The sequence below is a fragment of the Myotis yumanensis genome, unplaced genomic scaffold (assembly GCF_028538775.1).
Source record: "Myotis yumanensis isolate MYYU_CA2020_CCGP unplaced genomic scaffold, mMyoYum1.0.hap1 SCAF_6, whole genome shotgun sequence".
Taxonomy (NCBI): domain Eukaryota; kingdom Metazoa; phylum Chordata; class Mammalia; order Chiroptera; family Vespertilionidae; genus Myotis; species Myotis yumanensis.
In genome coordinates, this window is record NW_027223757.1 from 89,911,849 (window position 1) to 89,931,192 (window position 19,344).

General features: G+C 47.9%; 1 protein-coding gene across 2 annotated transcripts in view; it reads right to left on the reverse strand.

Annotated features, from left to right (window-relative positions):
• TBC1D22B (TBC1 domain family member 22B) overlaps positions 1–19,344 on the reverse strand; it is an 85,951-nt gene that overhangs the window by 6,630 nt on the left and 59,977 nt on the right. For both annotated transcript variants that reach the window (XM_070418663.1, XM_070418662.1), the window contains 4 exons: positions 11,013–11,119; positions 10,520–10,595; positions 7,588–7,715; positions 7,212–7,307 (listed from right to left, as the gene is read on the reverse strand). In XM_070418663.1, the coding sequence (XP_070274764.1) occupies positions 7,212–7,307; positions 7,588–7,715; positions 10,520–10,595; positions 11,013–11,119 (407 nt within the window). The remainder of the gene's footprint in view (positions 1–7,211; positions 7,308–7,587; positions 7,716–10,519; positions 10,596–11,012; positions 11,120–19,344) is intronic.

Consider the following 19,344-nt stretch of genomic DNA (forward strand, 5'->3'; position numbering starts at 1 on the left):
TGCATGCCTCCCACTGAGGATCGAGCCCGCAACCCAGGCATATGCCCTTGACCAGAATCAAACCTAGAACCCTTCAGTCTGCAGACCAACACTCTATCCACTGAGCCAAACCGGCTAGGACGCTATCCTATTTCTTGAGGACATACCTCACTGACTCCGAACCAGCCCTGAACTGAAGAAAGGATATTTGCTTAGCCTCACCCAGAACATAAGCACCAAGAGGCCTGGAGACTCAATGAGACCCTTAGGGCTTCAAGTGATCATCCCACTTGCCATCCAACCAGTGTAAGAGCTCAAGCGAATGCAGGAACTCTTAGAAACACATGGGTCCAAGCCTCATTCCTGGAGTTTTGGATTCTAAAGACTTAGGATGGGACCCGGCAACCCACACTTTTCACAAACGTCTCCAATGATTCCAACAGGCAACCAGGTCTAGGGTTCCACTAGAGGTACTAAACAGCTCTTGATGGAATAAAAGCACACTTGAGATCCCAAGGAAGGAAACCCTAGATGTCACAGAGAGTGACCTTTCATTAAATAAATGAAGGTAAATCCATAAAACAAAATACCCTGCAGCCACATTATTCATGCTTTCAAAATTTTTGCACAAGCATGTACTCATGTAATGTGTAAAAAATACAACTTTGGGGAAATGATGTTTATCCATACTTTTTGACATTCTAGAACACCACTATATTTTGTAAAGTGGTAAATAGAGGTTACAGAACAAAGTATACAAAATGATTTAATTAACAGTTATGTACATACAATATATATTTACTCATATAGATTTGCATAATGAAATGTCTGGAAGGAAATATATCACCTTTGTGTGGTAAGATTTCAGGTACCTAATTTTTTTCTTTTTACATACTGGTATTTTTAATTTTTTATAGTGGTTACATACACATACAATTGATAAACAAAAGCAACCGATAAAGGGATGATCTTTCTAGAAAAGACTATTCTTTGCTGGGATAAGAGCTACCAGTAATTTCCAATTCTTCCAGCCGTGCTAGAAACCTTCCAGAAACGTGGAAATAATTCTACCCTTTATTCCTCCCTCCAGAGTCTAGTTTAACACTCCTCACCTCCCCCAGGGGCAGTGAGGCTTAGGTGTGAGGAACCACTCTGCCACCTGGTGGCCATGCCTAGGAATGCACCCCCATCGTAGTGCTGTAACAATCGGAAGGTGTTAATCACAAATCAGGTGCTTTTAGCTAGAGGTAGAGAAGAGGCACTGCCTGGGCTGGGAACCACTGAAGATTTGTTACAAAGCCAGCTCATGGGAGCACTAAGTATGACATGCTTAGATGAAACACTGAGCTTGTGAGAAGACAGCTTGTGGGGCAAGCAGCAGAGACGGTTCCAAATTAATGGAAAGGGGCAATGGCTTTCACAGAAAAAAACTGAAAATGGTTGAAAAGTAGAAAAGGGTCTGGCTCAGGTACCTGCTGAAAAGCCACAGATCACAAAGGAAAAGAAATACAGCAGAGGAGTAATTTGAGCTGTATCTGGGCTGTAATGGGGAGAAGGGGTGACAATTAGGTAAGGAAGGGCCAAGGGAGAAGAAGGGATAATAGGTAATAAGCAAAGAGACTTTGGTAAGGAAAAGGCACAGGGAAAACCCATTAGAGCAGGGGTGGGCAAACTTTTTGACTCGAGGGCCACAATGGGTTCTTAAACTGGACCGGAGGGCCGGAACAAAAGCATGGATGGAGTGTTTGTGTGAACTAATATAAATTCAAAGTAAACATCATTACATAAAAGGGTACGGTCTTTTTTGTTTTAGTTTTATTCATTTCAAACAGGCCGGATCCGGCCCGCGGGCCGTAGTTTGCCCACGGCTGCATTAGAGAGTGCTCAATAGATGGAAGAATTGCAGACGAAGAGGAGAAATCTAGGGTAATAATTGTTATAATGGTAGCACGTGCTACATGCTGGGCATTTACTACATACCAGGCAGAGCCTGGAGGCTTCACCTGTACTCTGTATTAACTTACTTCATCGTCACATACACTCTGAGATACATATTAGTCCATTTTACAGGTGAGGAAATTGAGGCACAGAGGTTAAGGAACTTGCCCAGGGTCAGAGTAGTGCTGGGCTGGGATCTGAACCCAGGTAATCTGTGAGTGAGAACTGGTGCTCATAACCACTATTCTACACACTGCTTGCTTTGGAGTGAGAGGGAACTGGGGCATAATGTAGAAGGAACAAAAAGAAAGTAAGTCGTAGCAGAGGCTGCTTGAAAGAAATCTGTAGTTGATTAATTTTACTCAGTGTAAGAGCCAAGCACCACCAAAGATAGGATGTATAATAATTGACAGCAAGAGACCTTAAGGCCACATAAAATATATACTGTTAAATAAGATTCTGTGGTAAGAATCACTTAGCAATACTGGAACATACTTTGCAAATGTAAATGTATTCAGGCATGGAAATATACTTTCTTAGTCAAATAAGTAGTTTAAAACAAATCCTTCCTGTTTTGAAAACCAGTGAGGTAGCAAAACAATTCCCCTGGTTTCAATTTTCAAAAACGTGTCCTTTATGTAAACTTTGTGAGAGCCAAACTCATTCACTGGTTTCCCCAGCATCAGAGTACCTGGTAGTGCATCTGGCAAGTTTCCCCTCAGAGAAAGCCATGGAGTCCCCCTCCAGGGCTTATTCTGTTTCCGTCCTTTCTCACACTAGCCTCAGGGCTCTCTCTGAACCTTCTGGGCTGGATTCAAATGGGCAATTTACTGGATATCTGTTTGGGCAACATTCCACGATCCCAAACAGAAGTTCCTGCAGAAGTAATGGGTGGATGCCATCTGGTTCAAGGGATTTATTTACATTTAGTTGTTATTTAGGCCTAAAACATCCCATGGGCTTAGCACTGTTTCATTTAATAACGCTGACCAGTGTCCTCCAAAAGACATTTTCAGAGTGGGAATCTCTCCAAGGTTTTCCATAAGATGAAAGCGAAGGATTCTGAGGCCAGCTGCTACTTTGGTTTATAGTCATCAGCTGGGCCAAGGTGACTTCCTTGCCAGTTGCCGTTTTACAGAGTTGGAGGAATTTTGATTATTGGTCCTTGGAGTGCCCTTGAAATCAGTCCTGAGACACCTGCCCTGCCATCTCTGTGGGGGATCCTGCTCTTCTGGGCTCTCACAGATACGGTCCCGAGGTGGCTTTTTAGACTGCAGGGTGACCAGTGGATGCAGTGTTACAGCCAAATCGTTTCCAGGCTACCTGGCGGTTACTCTATTCTGTACAAATCTTTAAAAATATATAGATTAGAGATTTATTACAAAATACAAAGTGTTAGTTTCTCATCGTCACTGATTCAAGAAAACAGGGTGATGAGTCCTGGGGGCAGGGGGCAGGGGGCTGGGGACTAAAAGCCAGCTCTGGAGCTGACCAATAGGCACTAACTTACGACCTCCAACAAGCGGCCATTCCCGAGGGCAGCTCCACCTGCCCCTTATCCACTGCATCTCAGAGGAATGGGTCCCAGGGTAATGTGCATCTTGAAACACCGGGGAAGAGATCCCAAAGTCTGACCTTGATGGGCCGTGATGACCTTGATGACCCTATAGGATGGGCCAATAACGGTGGTCATGCTGCAGTGAGGATGGTGGGCATGAAGGCTTCGGCCACTGTGATCTTGGCTTGCTCGCTTGAACGTGGACTTGCTCTACTACGTTCAGTCCTCCCAGTGTCAGTGGGGCTGTCATCGATGGAGCGAGTCACACAGAAGATCTCGCACATGTGCCAGTGCTGCCGGGGACCTGCTTGTTCTCTTCCCCATGGTCAGAGCCACTCCCCCTGCACCCTCGGGCACCTCCTCTCCAGTCCCATTTGTTCACCCAGGATTAGCAGAGCCTGTTTACTCAGGAAAGTTAAAAAGCACTCAGACTTGGGTGCTAAACTCTGTCTCGCCTCACTGCTCCCAGACTCAGGAGAACACTGCAGGGAGCAGTGATAATGACAGTAAGCTGTTTGCAGGGCTATATGCGCAGGACACCGTTCTACCCACGTCATGTGCATTACTTTGTATAATCCTCATAACAGCCCTAGGAGACAGGTACTCTTATCTTTTACAGGTAAGAAAACTGAGGTATCGCATGCCAATTTACTTCTTAAGGTTGCATACCTAGAAAAGCGGCAGAGCTAGGATTTGACCCAAGTAGACCAGCTCCAGAGAAGGTGGCTTAGTGCTGTTCTAGTCCACATAGTCCCCACCTTCTGGAGGAGGGCGGCTGCTTCCCGACGCCCTGCACTGGCCCCCCTCCCCGCCGGCTCCCTCCCTGCTCTATAAGAGTGACAAAGGGCTGGTCTGCTGAAACCGCCACAACTCAAACTTTTACCTCCTCGGTGACTTCATCTGGTTTTCTTTCGAGTCACTGCAGCTGTAGCCCTAAAACTTCCCTCCCAGGCTAGGCCTGCTGGCTCTCTGGGATGCCTGTATTCATCGACAGAGCTTCCTGGGCAGTGATTCCACTACAGGCAGCCTATTCTCTGCAGAAGTCAGGGGCCAGGGTCTCACTATTTGACACAATGCTCCTGTGCTCTGAGCCATGCTTGTCTCCTGAAGGACACCTCCTGTCTATCCTAGCACAGTCAGACCCACTTTTTTCTTTTATTATTCACAGAATTATAGAATTGTGGGGCTGGGAGGAACTGTGCAGATTATCCAGTTCCATCGCCTGTTCTATTTGGTCTAAAAGAAAGAGGTGGGACTCCTCTCCGAGTAGAACTGTGTGTTAACACAGCAGCAGACAAAAGCTCCATTGTTATTCTGAGGGTTGTTGCAGAAAGACCTCAAATCCATCAGATAATCGAATAGGCTACCCAGGAAAGAACATCTCTGCATCTAACACAGTTTCAAAGTCATAGACTATTATCCTGTGCTCTGTCGATACTGTGAATCACTAACAGCCGTTCCAGGAATCCCCTCCACCCCCCGGGCTAATCTGGGAAGCGCTTTTATCACATGTGACAAGGCCCTCTGAGCCTGGCTCATGATAACTCAATTAGATCCCCTGCTCCTGATACCCTGCTCCACTTCAACCACATTATCAAAATTGAGAGCTCACCCAGCACATGGCCACTGCAGCCCTGGTGCTCATTCATCCTGGACGTCACATATGCTGCCTGCTGGCAGGAGCTGTGGCTCTTTATCAGCTGCCTGCAGCCTTGGCACCACGGCTGGCATCTACTCACAGATGCTGCTCTTTCCTTTTTCTTCCAAAGTCCTTTTGGGCAAGTCAGGTCCTGTCTTTCCATCTACCTGCTGGGCAGGTTTCTGCTCTTTAGCCACCTAATACCAATTAGCGTGGGCCTGCTTGGGGAGCACATGGCGACGCTCTGCTCTTGAGAACTCAACACCTTGGCTAGTAATTAGACCTTAGAAAAGCACTCAGCCCTCTCTGGCTTTTTTCCCTGCTTTTGGAAGAAATAGATGCCCATTTGGAAAAAAATCACCTTCTGTTCAGAGATGTACAAAGCAGAAAAACAAAAGCCCACGACTGTCCCCAGAGATAACGACCATGAAAACCTCCAGGCCTTTCTCTCCGCAGACCTCAGAGCCGGCAATCTCTCATCAGTTCCCAAGCCTCTCAATGTATCCTATGCCCAAGCCTCTTGGAGCAGCTGCCAGCATCCCACCACCTCACATCTGCCCTGCACCCTCACCCAAGGCTTCCAGGTCGCTGCCCCCACTGGTCATCCGCTCTCCCTCCTTGCTCCACCCACCCCTTCTCTCTGGAGGAACTGTGCAGATTATCCAGTTCCATCGCCTGTTCTATTTGGTCTAAAAGAAAGAGGTGGGACTCCTCTCCGAGTAGAACTGTGTGTTAACACAGCAGCAGACAAAAGCTCCATTGTTATTCTGAGGGTTGTTGCAGAAAGACCTCAAATCCATCAGATAATCGAATAGGCTACCTTCCTTAGGGCTCGCAACCACAATCCTGGCTTTCAGGCCTTCTAGCCGAAGGCTGCTAAACATACATGTCTAGTACAGACTCGTGGATTGATCTGTCTATCCTACATCTCCATCTGGATGTCTAATGGTAGTTAAAATTCAACATGCCCAAAACTGGACTCCAGATCTTCCTCCATACACCTGCTCCCTGCCGCCTTCTCATAAACTGTGCAGTCAAATTGATTCACCCTTTCTGTTATGCTTTACACCTGATTCATCAGGAATCCCTGTTGGCTCTACTTGTGAAATATATCCAAGTTCTGGCCACTTGTCACACTTTCACTGCCACCATCCAGGTCCACACCACCCTCATGTCTCACCTGGAGGACCACCATGGCCTCCTGGGTGGTCTCCTGCCCCCACCCTCGCCCATGCCCACAGTCGCATAGAAGCCAGATCGATCCCTTGAGTGATCATGTCCCTTGTCTGCTCAAACACTCTTACGGCTCCCCTTCCGCTCAGAGAAAAAGCCATAGTCCTACAGTGTCTACACAAAGTCCTCTGTGATCTGATCCCTTGTAAGTTCCCTGGCCTCACCTCTGCCGACTCTTCCCCTGGATCACTGTGCTCCAGCCCCTCCCCGAGTTCCTTCGACTGCAGGCATGCACTGCTTGAAGGCCTTTGTACTGGCTGTTCCCTCTGCCTGGATGCTCCTCCCCAGATGATCATATGGCTGGCTCCCTCCCCTTCCCAAGCCTTTGCTCAAATGTGACCCTATCCTGACAACTTCACTTGAAATGGCAACCTACCCCTTCCCTGCTACCTAATAACCCCTTTATCCTGCTCTACATTAGAGAGATTTTGTCTTTTCACCCTCTAACATTCTTTCTAACTTACTATGCTTGTGTTTGTTGTAAGTCTCCCCCAACTAGTATGTAAGCTCCCTGAGAACAGAGATGTCTGTCTGTTTTACTTTCCAGTGTATCCTATGCCTTCAGCAGTGCCTGGCACGTGGCGGGCAGTGAACAAATGCCTGGCGGGGCCTGAATGACGTCTCCTAGGCCTGCCCAGCAGGTCTGCAGCCGCCTTTCTGGCACTAAGACCCTTTCATACTGAAGGGCGCTGGGCCCCTGTGACTGCTGCCAACTGGGAGAGGCATCCTCTTCCAAGCACCTCTTCCCTTGGCCCCTTCCCAGCCAGGCACCTGCTGGGGCTCCTTCTGCCTATCCAGGCCCACTGACTGGAAGCTCCCACCTGACGCCCAGCCCCAGCCCAGGCCGAGCGCCTGTCCACTCACCTGGAAGTCCTCCTCATCCAAGATCTCTTTCCTCCACTTGATCAAGAAAGCTGCACACACGTACAGGTGGAAGTGGGAGAACCCCTCTGGCTCAGACTGGGAAGGCAAAGAACAGAGTTAGGTCGCCAAGCCCTGACCAGGAGCGGCGCTAGTCCTCTTGGGTCCAGCCCGCCTGCAAGGTGGGAACGCAGCACAGCACCCGCCTCGTGGCTGGGCAAACGGGGGCCTGAAGAGACTGAGCAGAGGCCCTGCCGTGAGGCTCAGGTGGACAGGAAGCAGAAAGGAGGTGGGGACTCCTGCGCAGCTACACTCCACTCCAGGCCGGAGAGGGCGCCCCGGGGACAGTCTGGTGTGGAGGGAGGGGATCGCTTCATACCTGGTATGTGTCCCATAGGCGGATGGTGCAGCGAAGGGGAAGCTCCCGCATAAGCAGGTTGTTCATCCAACGAAAGGCAAACTGTAGGTATTCCACCTCGTACCGCCTGAAGTGATTATGTACCTGCTCTGAAACAGGAAGTGTCATCAGCCCCGGGGGCACAGCCTGGGGGATCAGATCCTGGAAAAGTCCAGGAGCCTAGAAGGTAATTTCCATTTTTTTCACCCCTCCCCCGGGAAGCCAGGCAGAGGGGCCACGCTGGCGTCCGACTGTGCTTTGTGTTTGGTTCCACCGTCTCACACACAGCAGCACTGACAGTAACTCGGCACCACTGGCACAGCCCACAGTGATAGTCCAGGCGCCTTCTTCCCTCCCAGGGCTGCTTGAGCCACAGGAGACACACAGTTCACTTGGCTGCTTGACCTTATCACTCAGCAGAGGAGGCAGAATGGAAAGGAGCGGGGGTCACCCTGGACCCTCCCGCCAGCGAGGACTTCCTCCTCAGCCTCCCTGACAGATGCAGCAGCAGGGACTTGGCCCTGCCAGTGAGAGAGGCTCGCTGACTCCCCTGGAGTTAAGTGATTCACCAGGAAGTGCTTCGGCACACTGCACAGAAGCCAGCGCCCCCCCTCCCACCCCTGGGCGTCTGTGTGGTGTTCTGGAACAACCCCACAACAATCCTGATCCCTGTTTTTCACGACAGCCCTTCAAATAATACTTAATCGAATTTTGTTATATCACTATCCTCCTCAGTTTCCTAACCTATAAAATGGGGATGCTCACCCACACCTCAGAAAGTTTGGGAGACTGTCTAAGATAAAATGAGAAAATAGCCCTGGCTGGTTTGGCTCAGTGGATAGAGCGTCGGCCTGCGGTCTCAAGGGTCCCAGGTTCAATTTCGGTCAAGGGCATGTACCTGGGTTGCGGGCACATCCCCAGTGGGGAGTGTGCAGGAGGCGGCTGATCGATGTTTCTCTCTCATCGATGTTTCTAACTCTCTATCCCTCTCCCTTCCTCTCTGTAAAAAATCAATAAAATATATATTTAAAAAAATGAGAAAATAAAAGTGATTACAGTATCACCTGACATGTGATACTTAATACAATTTCTGAAGGAATAACTATTAACAATGGTTACTTCTGGTGGGTAGAATTTAAGGAAGGGGGAAGGTTTTTATTTTTCATTTTGTGTTTTTCTGAATTATTTAAATTTTTGTAAAATTACTTCTATAATTGAAAGAATAAAGATATAAGCACTTAAACATCCACTATCCCAATGTACTATGCCTTTATTTATCATGTATGTGTGAAGAGAAAAAAAACAGGCCAGGGCAGACAGTGGCAGAAACCACAGCCTCTGTCAGCCGGCTCAGTGCCCTACCCCTGCGGCACGTGCCCTGCACCAGAATCCAGGTGAGGGATGCAAGAGACCCTCATGCGGGCCCACCATGGGGCTAACAGCTGGGTCCAGGCGCTAAGAGGAAAAGCATCCACACATGACGTAGAGGAAACTACTGTAAATAAGCATGTGAGTGGGGAAGATTGGAATGCTGTCATAAAAAGAGGCTGAAGCCTGGCCAGTGTGGCTCAGTGGTTGAGCATCAACCCATGCACCAAGAGCTCACTGGTTGAATTCCTGGTCAGGGCACATGCCCAGGTTTCAGGCTTGATCCCCAGCAGGGGGAGTGCAGGAGGCAGCCAATCGAAGATGTTTCTCTCTCTCCCTCTGTCTTTCACTCTCTCTTAAAAAAAAAAAAAAAAAGCCCTAGCCAGTTTGGCTCAGTGGATAGAGCATCGACCTGTGGACTAAAGGGTCCCAGGTTCGATTCTGGTCGAGGGCACATGCCCGGGTTGTGGGCTCAATCCCCAGTAGGGAATATGCAGGAGGCAGCTGATCAGTGATTCTCTCTCATCATTGATGTTTCTATCTCTCTCTCCCTCTCCCTTCCTCTCTGAGATCAATAAAGATATATATAAAAAATAATAAATAAATAAAAAATCAATAACATTTATTTTTTTAAAAAAAGAAGGTGGAGTGGAACGAATTGGGAACCTGGGAAGAAGAGCAAAAGATACAGTTTCTATGTGGGGGGAAGGGCAATGCTTAGCTGAAGCAGAAAACCACGGCTGGGAAAACCAGGAAACGCGCTCTATTAGCTGGTGTGTAACTAACTGGTGGCGCACTAAAGAAGCTCTGCAGCTTGACTGGTGCCGCTGGTCCCACCTACAGGCCTCGCTGCGAGGCTCTATGTGCTTCTGGACCCTAACTCTGACCTCTCTGCGGCTGCAGTTTCTTCATCAGTCAGAGCAGGGCTCCCCGAATTGCCTTTTAGCCCTCACATTCCCTGACTCCCAGCCAGAGTCAAGGACATTCTGCTTCAGGAAGAGCCACCCAAACAGGTCACGGCGCTGTGGGAGGGCCTGCTGGGGGTGGGGGTGGGGGGGCAGCCAGGCCTGAGGGCCCTGTGTCAAGGCCTCAAGTCCCACCCATCACCACTTGGAGGGCAGGTCAGCCGACAGAGCTGCTGCTGAAAGCGAGGGAGAACCCCGGCAGTTCCAGAGCAGAAGAGGGATGCGACCAGATGCTTACGAAAGATGCAGCGTGTGACAGAAGGTGTGTAAGAGGAGAGGTTTGGAGGAGGCATGGCTGGCCCAGAGCTAGGACAATGGAGAAGAAAGGGTGACTTGAGGAGAGATGCGGAGGGAGAACTGAGAGAACTTGGTGACAGAGAACGAAGGAGAAAAAGAATTTGAGGAAACAGCAGTGTTCCCACCTCGCCTAGCTGTTGAGATGCAGGAGGATGCTGGGGCGCCAGCAGCACAGAGCACACAGGAAAGGGTCACGTTGGGAAGGGGCTGAGGAGGGGACTCGCGCATAATGCACTGTGTCAGCCGAGGGCTGTGCTATTGCGAGAGGGCTCCTCTGGACCTACCATCAATCCGGCTGACCAGCTCTTCCAGCGCCTTGACCTTCTTCTGGATCCCTGGTTGTGCGAAGGTGTAGTTATCCTGCCAACGACACAGAGCCCGGGATAAGCAGGACTCACAGCTGTGCTACCACCTCGAGTTCACAGACACACATGGAAAGGCACAAGCAGTGTTTCCAAAGCTGGTGCGGTGTTTGGGAGAACAGAGGGAGCTACAGAGCAGCAGTTTGGGGAGCCTAACAGAGCCCTGCTCTGCGGAGGCGAACCATGGCCCAGGAGGCAGGAGCGTGCTCTGACGACAAAGTCAGGGCAACAGAGAGACTTCCTGAGACTCCAGGGGATGCCAGACGACTGCCTTTTGAACGCTGTAAAGCTAATGAAAGAGGCAGAGATGGGTGGACCAAAAAGAGGAGGCGCCGTGCTGGGTGGGGGGCTGTCTGACGCTGAAGAGCAGTAAGGAACCCACAGGCACCAGGCGTCCAAGGGCAGACCCACCCACCTGGATGCCGTCCAGCAGCTTGCTCATGCACCAGAAGCTGTCGGCTTCAATGCTGCGCAGCACGTCCTGAGACAGATTGGTCACGTCAAAGTTCTCCACATCCTCTTCTGTAAAACAAAAGGTGGAGAGAGTCCAGAGGTCTTCTCTAAAAAATGGAGAGAGAAAGATAGAGTCTAGTATCTTCAACAGGACCTGGGGCCAGGGCGAGCCAGGAGAACCTGATGCCAAGGGACGGCCTGCCCTCCTCCCCGGTCGGGTGGGCGAGGCCCAGGAGAGTTCCCGAGGACCTCGTTACAACCCTCAACAGGATTTCTCACACCAAGTCCACTGGGTCCAAGTATCTTTCTCTTCCCCTGCACTTGTTCATTCAGTTTTAGAAAAAGATACTTCAGGCCTCATGTTCAATGAGCTATGAACCCAGCCCCTGGACATGATCTAGAAAAATTACTTGATTTCAGAATTTGGTGAGCTGTCTGGTTCACTCATATGTAGCGAGAGTAGCTGGGATTAGACAGCCCCATAATTCATTTTTATTTTTAGTTTTTTTAAAAAAGGGATTTAAAAAAAATATATTTTTATTGATTTCCAAGAGAAAGGGGGAGAGAAAGAGACACAGAAACATCAATGATGAGGGATAATCATTGATTGGCTGCCTCCTGCAAACCCCCCACTGGGGACGGATCCCACAACCTGGGCATGTGCCCTGACCGGGAATCAAACCATGACTTCCTGGTTCATAGGTTGATGCTCAATCACTGAGCCATGCCGGCTGGGCTTTAGTTTTTTGTTTTGTTTGTTTGTTTTTAAATATCTTTTCATTGATTTTTAGAAAGAAAGGAAGGGAAAGAGACCCTTGAGTTCTCCGCCAAAGATGGCTGCTCTCTTCAGACCCACAAGCCCTGTCTGGAAGTAGGACGTTCACTGCAGCCCTGGCACTGCAGAGACACAGACATCTGACAGAACATATCGGAATCCAGCCCTTCCACCTATGAGAATTACTACCCAGGCCTACAACTGAACCTCCTGGAGACAACACGTAACAGCTCTCAGATTCTGCTCCTGTGTAAATAGCATTTAAAAAATACATACGCTTTCATTGATTTCAGAGAGAAAGGGAGAGGGAGAGAGAGACAGAAACATCAACGATGAGAGAGAATCATCGTTCAGCTGCCTCCTGCATGCCTCCTACTGGGGATGGAGCCTGCAACCCAGGCATGTGCTCTGACAGGGAATCGAACTGTGACCTCCTGGTTCATGGGTCAACTCTCAACCACGGAGCCACACAAGTTGGGCTATAAACAGCATTTTTAAATGGACATTAAAGACTATAGAAACCCTTTGGGGAGGGGAAGTGTTTTATCAGAAAGGCTATGACCCTGGAAACAACCTAGAAGTCCAACTTGAAGTGCAGACACATGTAAATATGTGTTAATGCATACAAAATGCTAACAACAGGGCCTGGCACACAGTAGGCATGATACAGTTTTAGATGTAGCTTAATAGGAATTTGTAATAACTTGGGAAAGTATGTCCCTGTGTTAGGGAAAAAAGTAAGGTACAGAACTATGTATGGAATACTCTTAACCAATTACTGTACATACAATATTTGCATGTGCTGACACAGCACAGCGGAAACACAAAATACATCACAAGGTTTACAGGATATATTCCCCAGGTGGGAGGGATAAAAGATTTTTAGTTTCGTTAAGTTGTATTAGACTTTTCAAAATTTCTATGATAAGCATAATTTTTATAGTCAGGAAAAAAAACATATATATACATACTATTTTAGAAAAAAAGACCTAACAATTGACTACACCTACCTTTTATCATCAAAAAATAAGGAATAAAGATAGTTTTCCAAAACAACACAAAGCTTGCAAAAATGAAGACTTCAGATGATACATAAAGGTCCATTTGAGAAATCACACTGAGGAAAAAAAAACCCTTCCAAGAAAGATCATCTTTCTTTTCCCCTAACTTAACCCTTACTATGTAGTACTTTGGGGGTGGCCATCTATACACTATTAATTTAGTTAAATGGTCCTGGGCTCTGAGACCCAGCTCAGAATCTCCTGCCCTCTTTGCTCTGTGTTCCATCCCCAAGGCCTGGCGTGCGGCTGCGGGCGGTCCACTTCACTGCCCCACGTGTGCCTCCCCACTTTACGGGTCTGTTCCCCAGGGACAGGTATCCAGGTGCCTCCAACTCCCACTCCCACAAACACGCCCCGGGAAACTGTTCCCTGCCACCAGATGAGATCTGTGCTGGGCCCCGGTCCTGCCAGACCTCTGTCCAGGACCAGGCTCACAGCAGCGCAGAAGAGAGCGCCACTTCCTTTTTAGCGGGCGCAGTGCCCACGCTAACCATCCCAGACCTCCTGCCGCATGAGAGCGTTGTCAGACAAAGTGAAAGCCACAAGGAGGGCTCAGGGCAAAACCCTGCCACTGCTCACACACGTGCCCACAGGAGGATCGGTGCTGCCCGGGCATGTGAAGGTCTTTCCTGCCGCGGGCCTTCTACACCTGCAGAGCACTGAGCCGGAAATGTCACACGTAGCAGTGACCAGGAAGAAAGGCCTGGGTCCTGAGAACGATGGGGACATAACACCAGATCAGCCCCGGCAACCTGTGGCTTTTTGTCAGACAGACCAGCACGTTGATTAAGAGCAGGGACTCTGGAGCCAGACTGCGTGGCTCAAACCCCGACTCCCGCACTCACTATCTATGTGGCTCTGGGCAAACGACTTTACCTGCTGAGCCTTAGTTCCTCATCTGTTAAGGTGGTCTTTCCTACCAGTGTCATAGGATATTATCAGGATTAAGTTAATATATAAAAATGCTAACAGTGCCTGGCACAAAATAAGCATTATGTAAATATCAGCTTGTATTGTTGTTATTAAATGAGGAATAAATAAATTCCTATCTGGTTTCAGCCTCAGTTTTTTTAAATTAAATTTATTGGGGTGATACTGGTTAATAAAATTATATAGGTTTCAAGTGTACAATTCTGATACATTATCTGTATATTACACAGTGTGCCTACCGCCTGAAGTCAAATCTTCCGTCACCATATATTTAACCCCCTTCCCTGGCCCTATCCTTCCTTCTGGTAGCCACCATACTGCTGTCTGTGTCTGAGTTTTTGTTTGTTCATTTGTTGCTTTCAGAGCCTCAGTTATTTTGGATTCCTGTTAGTCACGTCTAAACTTAACCTAATTCCAAAATGTACCTTAAAAATAAGTCAATTTTCAAAGTTTCCATTTCCACCATTTGGTCTTAAGGAGAAGTTCTAACAACATGGGGTCTTACGCTGGCAAGATGCCACTCTGTGCCAATTCCAAACGTTTAGCTCTGTCCAGGGAGCAAAGGGACCGACAGACAGACGCTGAGCCTTCTTAGGGGGTGTCGATTCGGGGCTGTTTTTTCCCCATGTTCTGCCCTTGTGCCAGGCCTTCCCTTTAGCCCTTCGCTTTCGCAGGCAGTGGGACAGTTCACCAGCACTTCCGAGAGCAGGAAGAGTTTAGTTCTAGTGTGCTGCCGGCTGGGAGGATAAAATTCACACATTCAGTCAAAAACTGTGAGCTGAGCGCACCAGCAAAAAGCAGCAGAGGCAGGGAGGCCCAGCTCTCTGAAGGGCCTCATTCAGCATAAACAGTCTGTTCAGAAGGATCATCAAACGTCCCACTTGAGGAAATTCAGCATCTAATTGAGCTGGAACGGGAAACCATGCCAGCAACGCAGTCTCGAATGAGGACGGTGTCTTCGGTTGTTAGAGACACACAGCAGTCAGGACTCAAACTGGTGGGAATGAGATTTCAAGGAATATTTTATGGCTATTTTAGGAGGCAAAGCATCCAAATAGAGGAAACCCAAAGCTCCTTATAAAAATCAAATTGCCTACTGTGGGCTTGCCAAGAACATGCCCATTTATTAGCTGATAAAATGTACTTGAGTTCTGGCTCCTGTCAAATGTTTATTTTTCTGAGAACTCCAAGTCTTGGCCTAAAATCAGCCTCACATACGCCTCAAGAGCTCCTCAACAGCTTTGGGGGAAAAGCTGGTTTTGCTTAAACTGATAAGAGGAACCTGTGCACTTGCTGCTCTAGGCATTGCCCAGGAGCCATCGGTGACCGGGCAACCCCCACACTGTGGCTGCCCGGTCAGAAGATGCAGCCGATTCCGGCAGCCGCCTGCAGACGGGGTCTCTTCCCCAGCCTCTGGCCTACCTGAGTCCTATCTTTGTTTTTTCTAAATTAAACTCATTAGAATATCTCACATCTTTTCTGAATCACAAAAGTAAACTAATTGAGAAAAGGAAAATGTAAATCTTTTTGGCCATACATCTAAAGAATCTCATAAAACAGAAACATTTTTCATCCAAAGAAGTTTTAAGAAAAGTGTCAAGGAATTCATGCAGTTACCTGTACGCAATAATTTTTAAGTGGTTCAACTGCCATAACCATGCAGGGCTGCTGTCTGTGTCTGAGTTTTTGTTTGTTCATTTGTTGCTTTCAGAGCCTCAGTTATTTTGGATTCCTGTTAGTCACGTCCAAACTTAACCTAATTCCAAAATGTACCTTAAAAATAAGTCAATTTTCAAAGTTTCCATTTCCACCATTTGGTCTTAAGGAGAAGTTCTAACAACATGGGGTCTTACGTTGGCAAGATGCCACTCTGTGCCAATTCCAAACATTTAGCTGTCTGTCCAGGGAGCAAAGGGACCAACAGACAGACGCTGAGCCTTCTTAGGGGGTGTCGATTCGGGGCTGTTGTACTTTCAGGGAGGTATGTGATGGCAGCGACCACGAAAAGGTGCCATCACAAGCCTCAGTATGGAGAGGGTGAGGGCCCTCAGCTAATGACGGGAAAGTTAAGCCACCGCAGAGGAAGGAGAGTGAGCAGAGCTGGTCTCTCCCAGGGAGGGGGTCAAAGGAAAGACTTCTGAGGTTCCTACAGAGCAGAGACTAGAGCAGTGATGGCGAACCTATGACACGCGTGTCAGAGGTGACACTCGAACTCATTTTTTTGGTTGATTTTTCTTTGTTAAATGGCATTTAAGTATATAAAATAAATATAAAATATATAAGTCTTTGTTTTACTATGGTTGCAAATATCAAAAAATTTCTATATGTGACATTGCACCAGAGTTAAGTTAGGGTTTTTCAAAATGCTGACACGCCGAGCTCAAAAGGTTCGCCATCACTGGACTAGAGGGAGACGGCTGTTTCACAAAAATCATGTACCAAACTGTGTGAGAGGAAATGTGCTATTTCAAAGACACAGAGAAGCAGCTGACCCTGGAGCCCCTCCTGATTCTGTGCCTGTCAAGCAGGGTAGTGACTAAAAGCTGGACATTAACTCAGACTAACATACGGGCTCTGGGTATACACTACCAGTGTCATGACACCCTGAGTGAAATTAATTAAAAAAAACAAAATACCACCAAACTTTCTCTATTTCTGTATTACTTTTACTCTTATTTAGCAAACGTGAGTGGCTGCTGGTTAACTGGGCCTCTTGGTACTGACTGTAGGATCCAGTCCTACAACAGATATTTAGGTTGTTCACAATTTTTGTCCATATGAAATTATATGAGCCCAACCTCTGTGAGTATTCAGATCATGGGGGCAAGGAGAGCAGGTCCAGCACACACCTAACCTTCGAGGACCTGCCCAAAGATCACCCAATGGGCGGCGTGTCACTCTGGTCCCCGAGGCCAAGGTCAGCTGCTCAGAGGCTCCTCATTAGGCTCCGCCATCTTGAATGTGCTGGCTACCTCGATTTCTCCTCTGTCAGTTTCTCACTTATTCTTGGGGTTGGATGAGAGTGAACGTGCAAGTGAGCAAGCATGCACATGTCCCTCGTGCCACGGGCCAGGGAGAGCAGGCGAGTTCTCAGCCCAGAGACGACAAGCCACAGCTGACCTTGGAGTCTTCCCTCCTCCCTGATAGTAGATTCAGCACTGGGCATCCACTGCTCTCAAGTGCCAGCTGAAAGCAGCTCGTGCCACACTCTGACTGGTTGTCTCCAGACACACGTCCATGGCTGGGAAGAGCCTCAAACAGCCCTCAACTGCCTGTCACATGGGAAGCTGCCTCAGCTGTGAAGATGGGGCCAGCAGGCATCTTGAGGAAAGGGTTAGAGTCCCAAATAGGGTGAGCGCTAAAAAATTCAGCATCAGCTCCATCCCCCCAATAGCATTAACACTTGGAGTGGGGGAAACGAGTTAAGTCGGCTCGCGTGAATTGCGCGTACTCCGCGGGAGCCGTCTTAACTCCGTTCATATAGATTTGCGGTGGAGTGCGGGAAACGTGTAAACTCGGGCCGATTGTAACTGCGTATTACCAAATATTTGTTTGTTTGCCGTTCACAAAGATACCTACCTGCGTATGCGAACCGTTTCATACCCATTGGGGTAATAGGTATCATAAAAATCCCTGATTTTGCGCGGGAAACCTAAATAATTGCCCGCGCCATCTTATATTTTGGCGGGAAATTCACCCCACACCGGAGTGTTAAAATAGAGAATGACATATCCTCACTGTGTGATTCAATTGATCAAGTTTAGAGATAGGCAAAACTGACTAAGGAAGTTACTCTTGCTGGGGCAGGTGGAGGGCGGGGGGCTAGGCGGGAACCCAAGGTGACTTCTGCATGCTGGGAATGTTCCATGTCCTGATACGGGTGCTGGTTATTTATCAGAAATTTATCAAGCTGTGCATATATGATACATGTACTTTAAAATATGTATGTTATATCTCAATGTAAAGTTTACATTTAAAAACTTTTCTAATCCTCATCCCAGGACAGGCCTTTTTAAAATAATTTTAGAGACAGAGGAAGGGAGAAGGAGACAAGGAGAGAGGAAGAGGGAGAGAAACATTGATCGGATGCCTCCCCCCTCCACCCCACAACCCGGGTATGCACCCAGACCAGGAATCAAACCCACGACCCCTCAGAGCATAGGATGACACTCCAAGCAACTGAGCCTCACTGGCCAGGGCTAAAGTTCACATTTAAAAAAGGAAAAGGGAATGTCCTCGTAAGGCAATAATGAAACCCCACCATTAGTTTTTCCAGTTTTATCTTTGGCATCCACACCCCATCAGACAGGGGAGACCAGGACTGGCAGGGTGGGTACCACATGCAGAGTCGGATGTGAGTGGAGAATGAGGCCTCCCAGTGACTGAGAGCTGGGGCTGCAGTATAATCCACAGCCCAAGAGCAAGACATGGCAGTATGTGGGGCATTTAATATTAACTTATTTCCTCTGAAATTTTGAGGTAACTATCAAAAATTAACTGGCTTGCCCCTTGCCTCCTTCAGGGCTTTGCTCAAACATCCTCTTTGCAATGTGACCTGGCTCACCACTCTGTTTAAAACCTGCTCCCGTTCCACTCTTGCCAATGGCACACCTCCGTCCTTTCCTGCTTCATTTTCTCCGTGGCACCATCACAATCCAACTAACACCCATTTTTCTATTTGTTGTGTTTCTGTAGGAAAGGGATTTCTTTTTACATGTAATTTACACACAGCTGACTACATACAAGTCCACAGTTCTGTTTTGACACATGTAGGTTTCAGTGCAAAAATGCCCCAATCCAAATAGAGAACGCCGCCATCACCCCAGAAGGTTTCCCAGGCTTCTCCCGGGCAGTCTCCACCCGCCAAGCACTGTTCTGGTTGCCGTTGCCATAGATCCTTTAAACTCTATTTAAGTGAAATCATACAATGTGTACTTTCTTTGTTCAACATAATGGTTTGATGTGGTTTCTTCCATGTTGTTGCCTTTAATCAGTAGTTTGTCTTTCTTATTGCTAAGTACTTTTCCAATGTATGATTATCCATTTTCCTGTTAACAGATATTTAGGTTGTTTACAATTTTTGTCTATATGAATAAAGTTGCTGTGACTATTGTTGTACAGCCTTTAAGGATGATAAGCTTTCCTTTTCCTTGAATAAATAACTAGAAGTAAACAGCAGATTTTTGCCTACTTTGTTTGTGGGCACACCCCCAGTGCCGATAGTGCCTGGCCCAGGATAGGCGCTCAATAAAACGTGCTGAGGAGTGATGGCTCTCCATCGCCATCCCTCAGCCGGAGAACTTCTGGCTAACCCTCACAGTACCCGAGCATTGTATGGGATTCACTGCCCTCCAGTGGCCAAGCCCAGCAAAGCCATACCAATTCCTGGATATCTTGCAAAGTTCTCACGATCTTTTCATTCTCTCATTGCTCTAGATATGTGGAATGCATATTTGGGAGACAAAATGGAGGCATTGGGAATATAGAGATGTTTATAAATAGTCTCTGGCCTCAAAGAATCATACAGT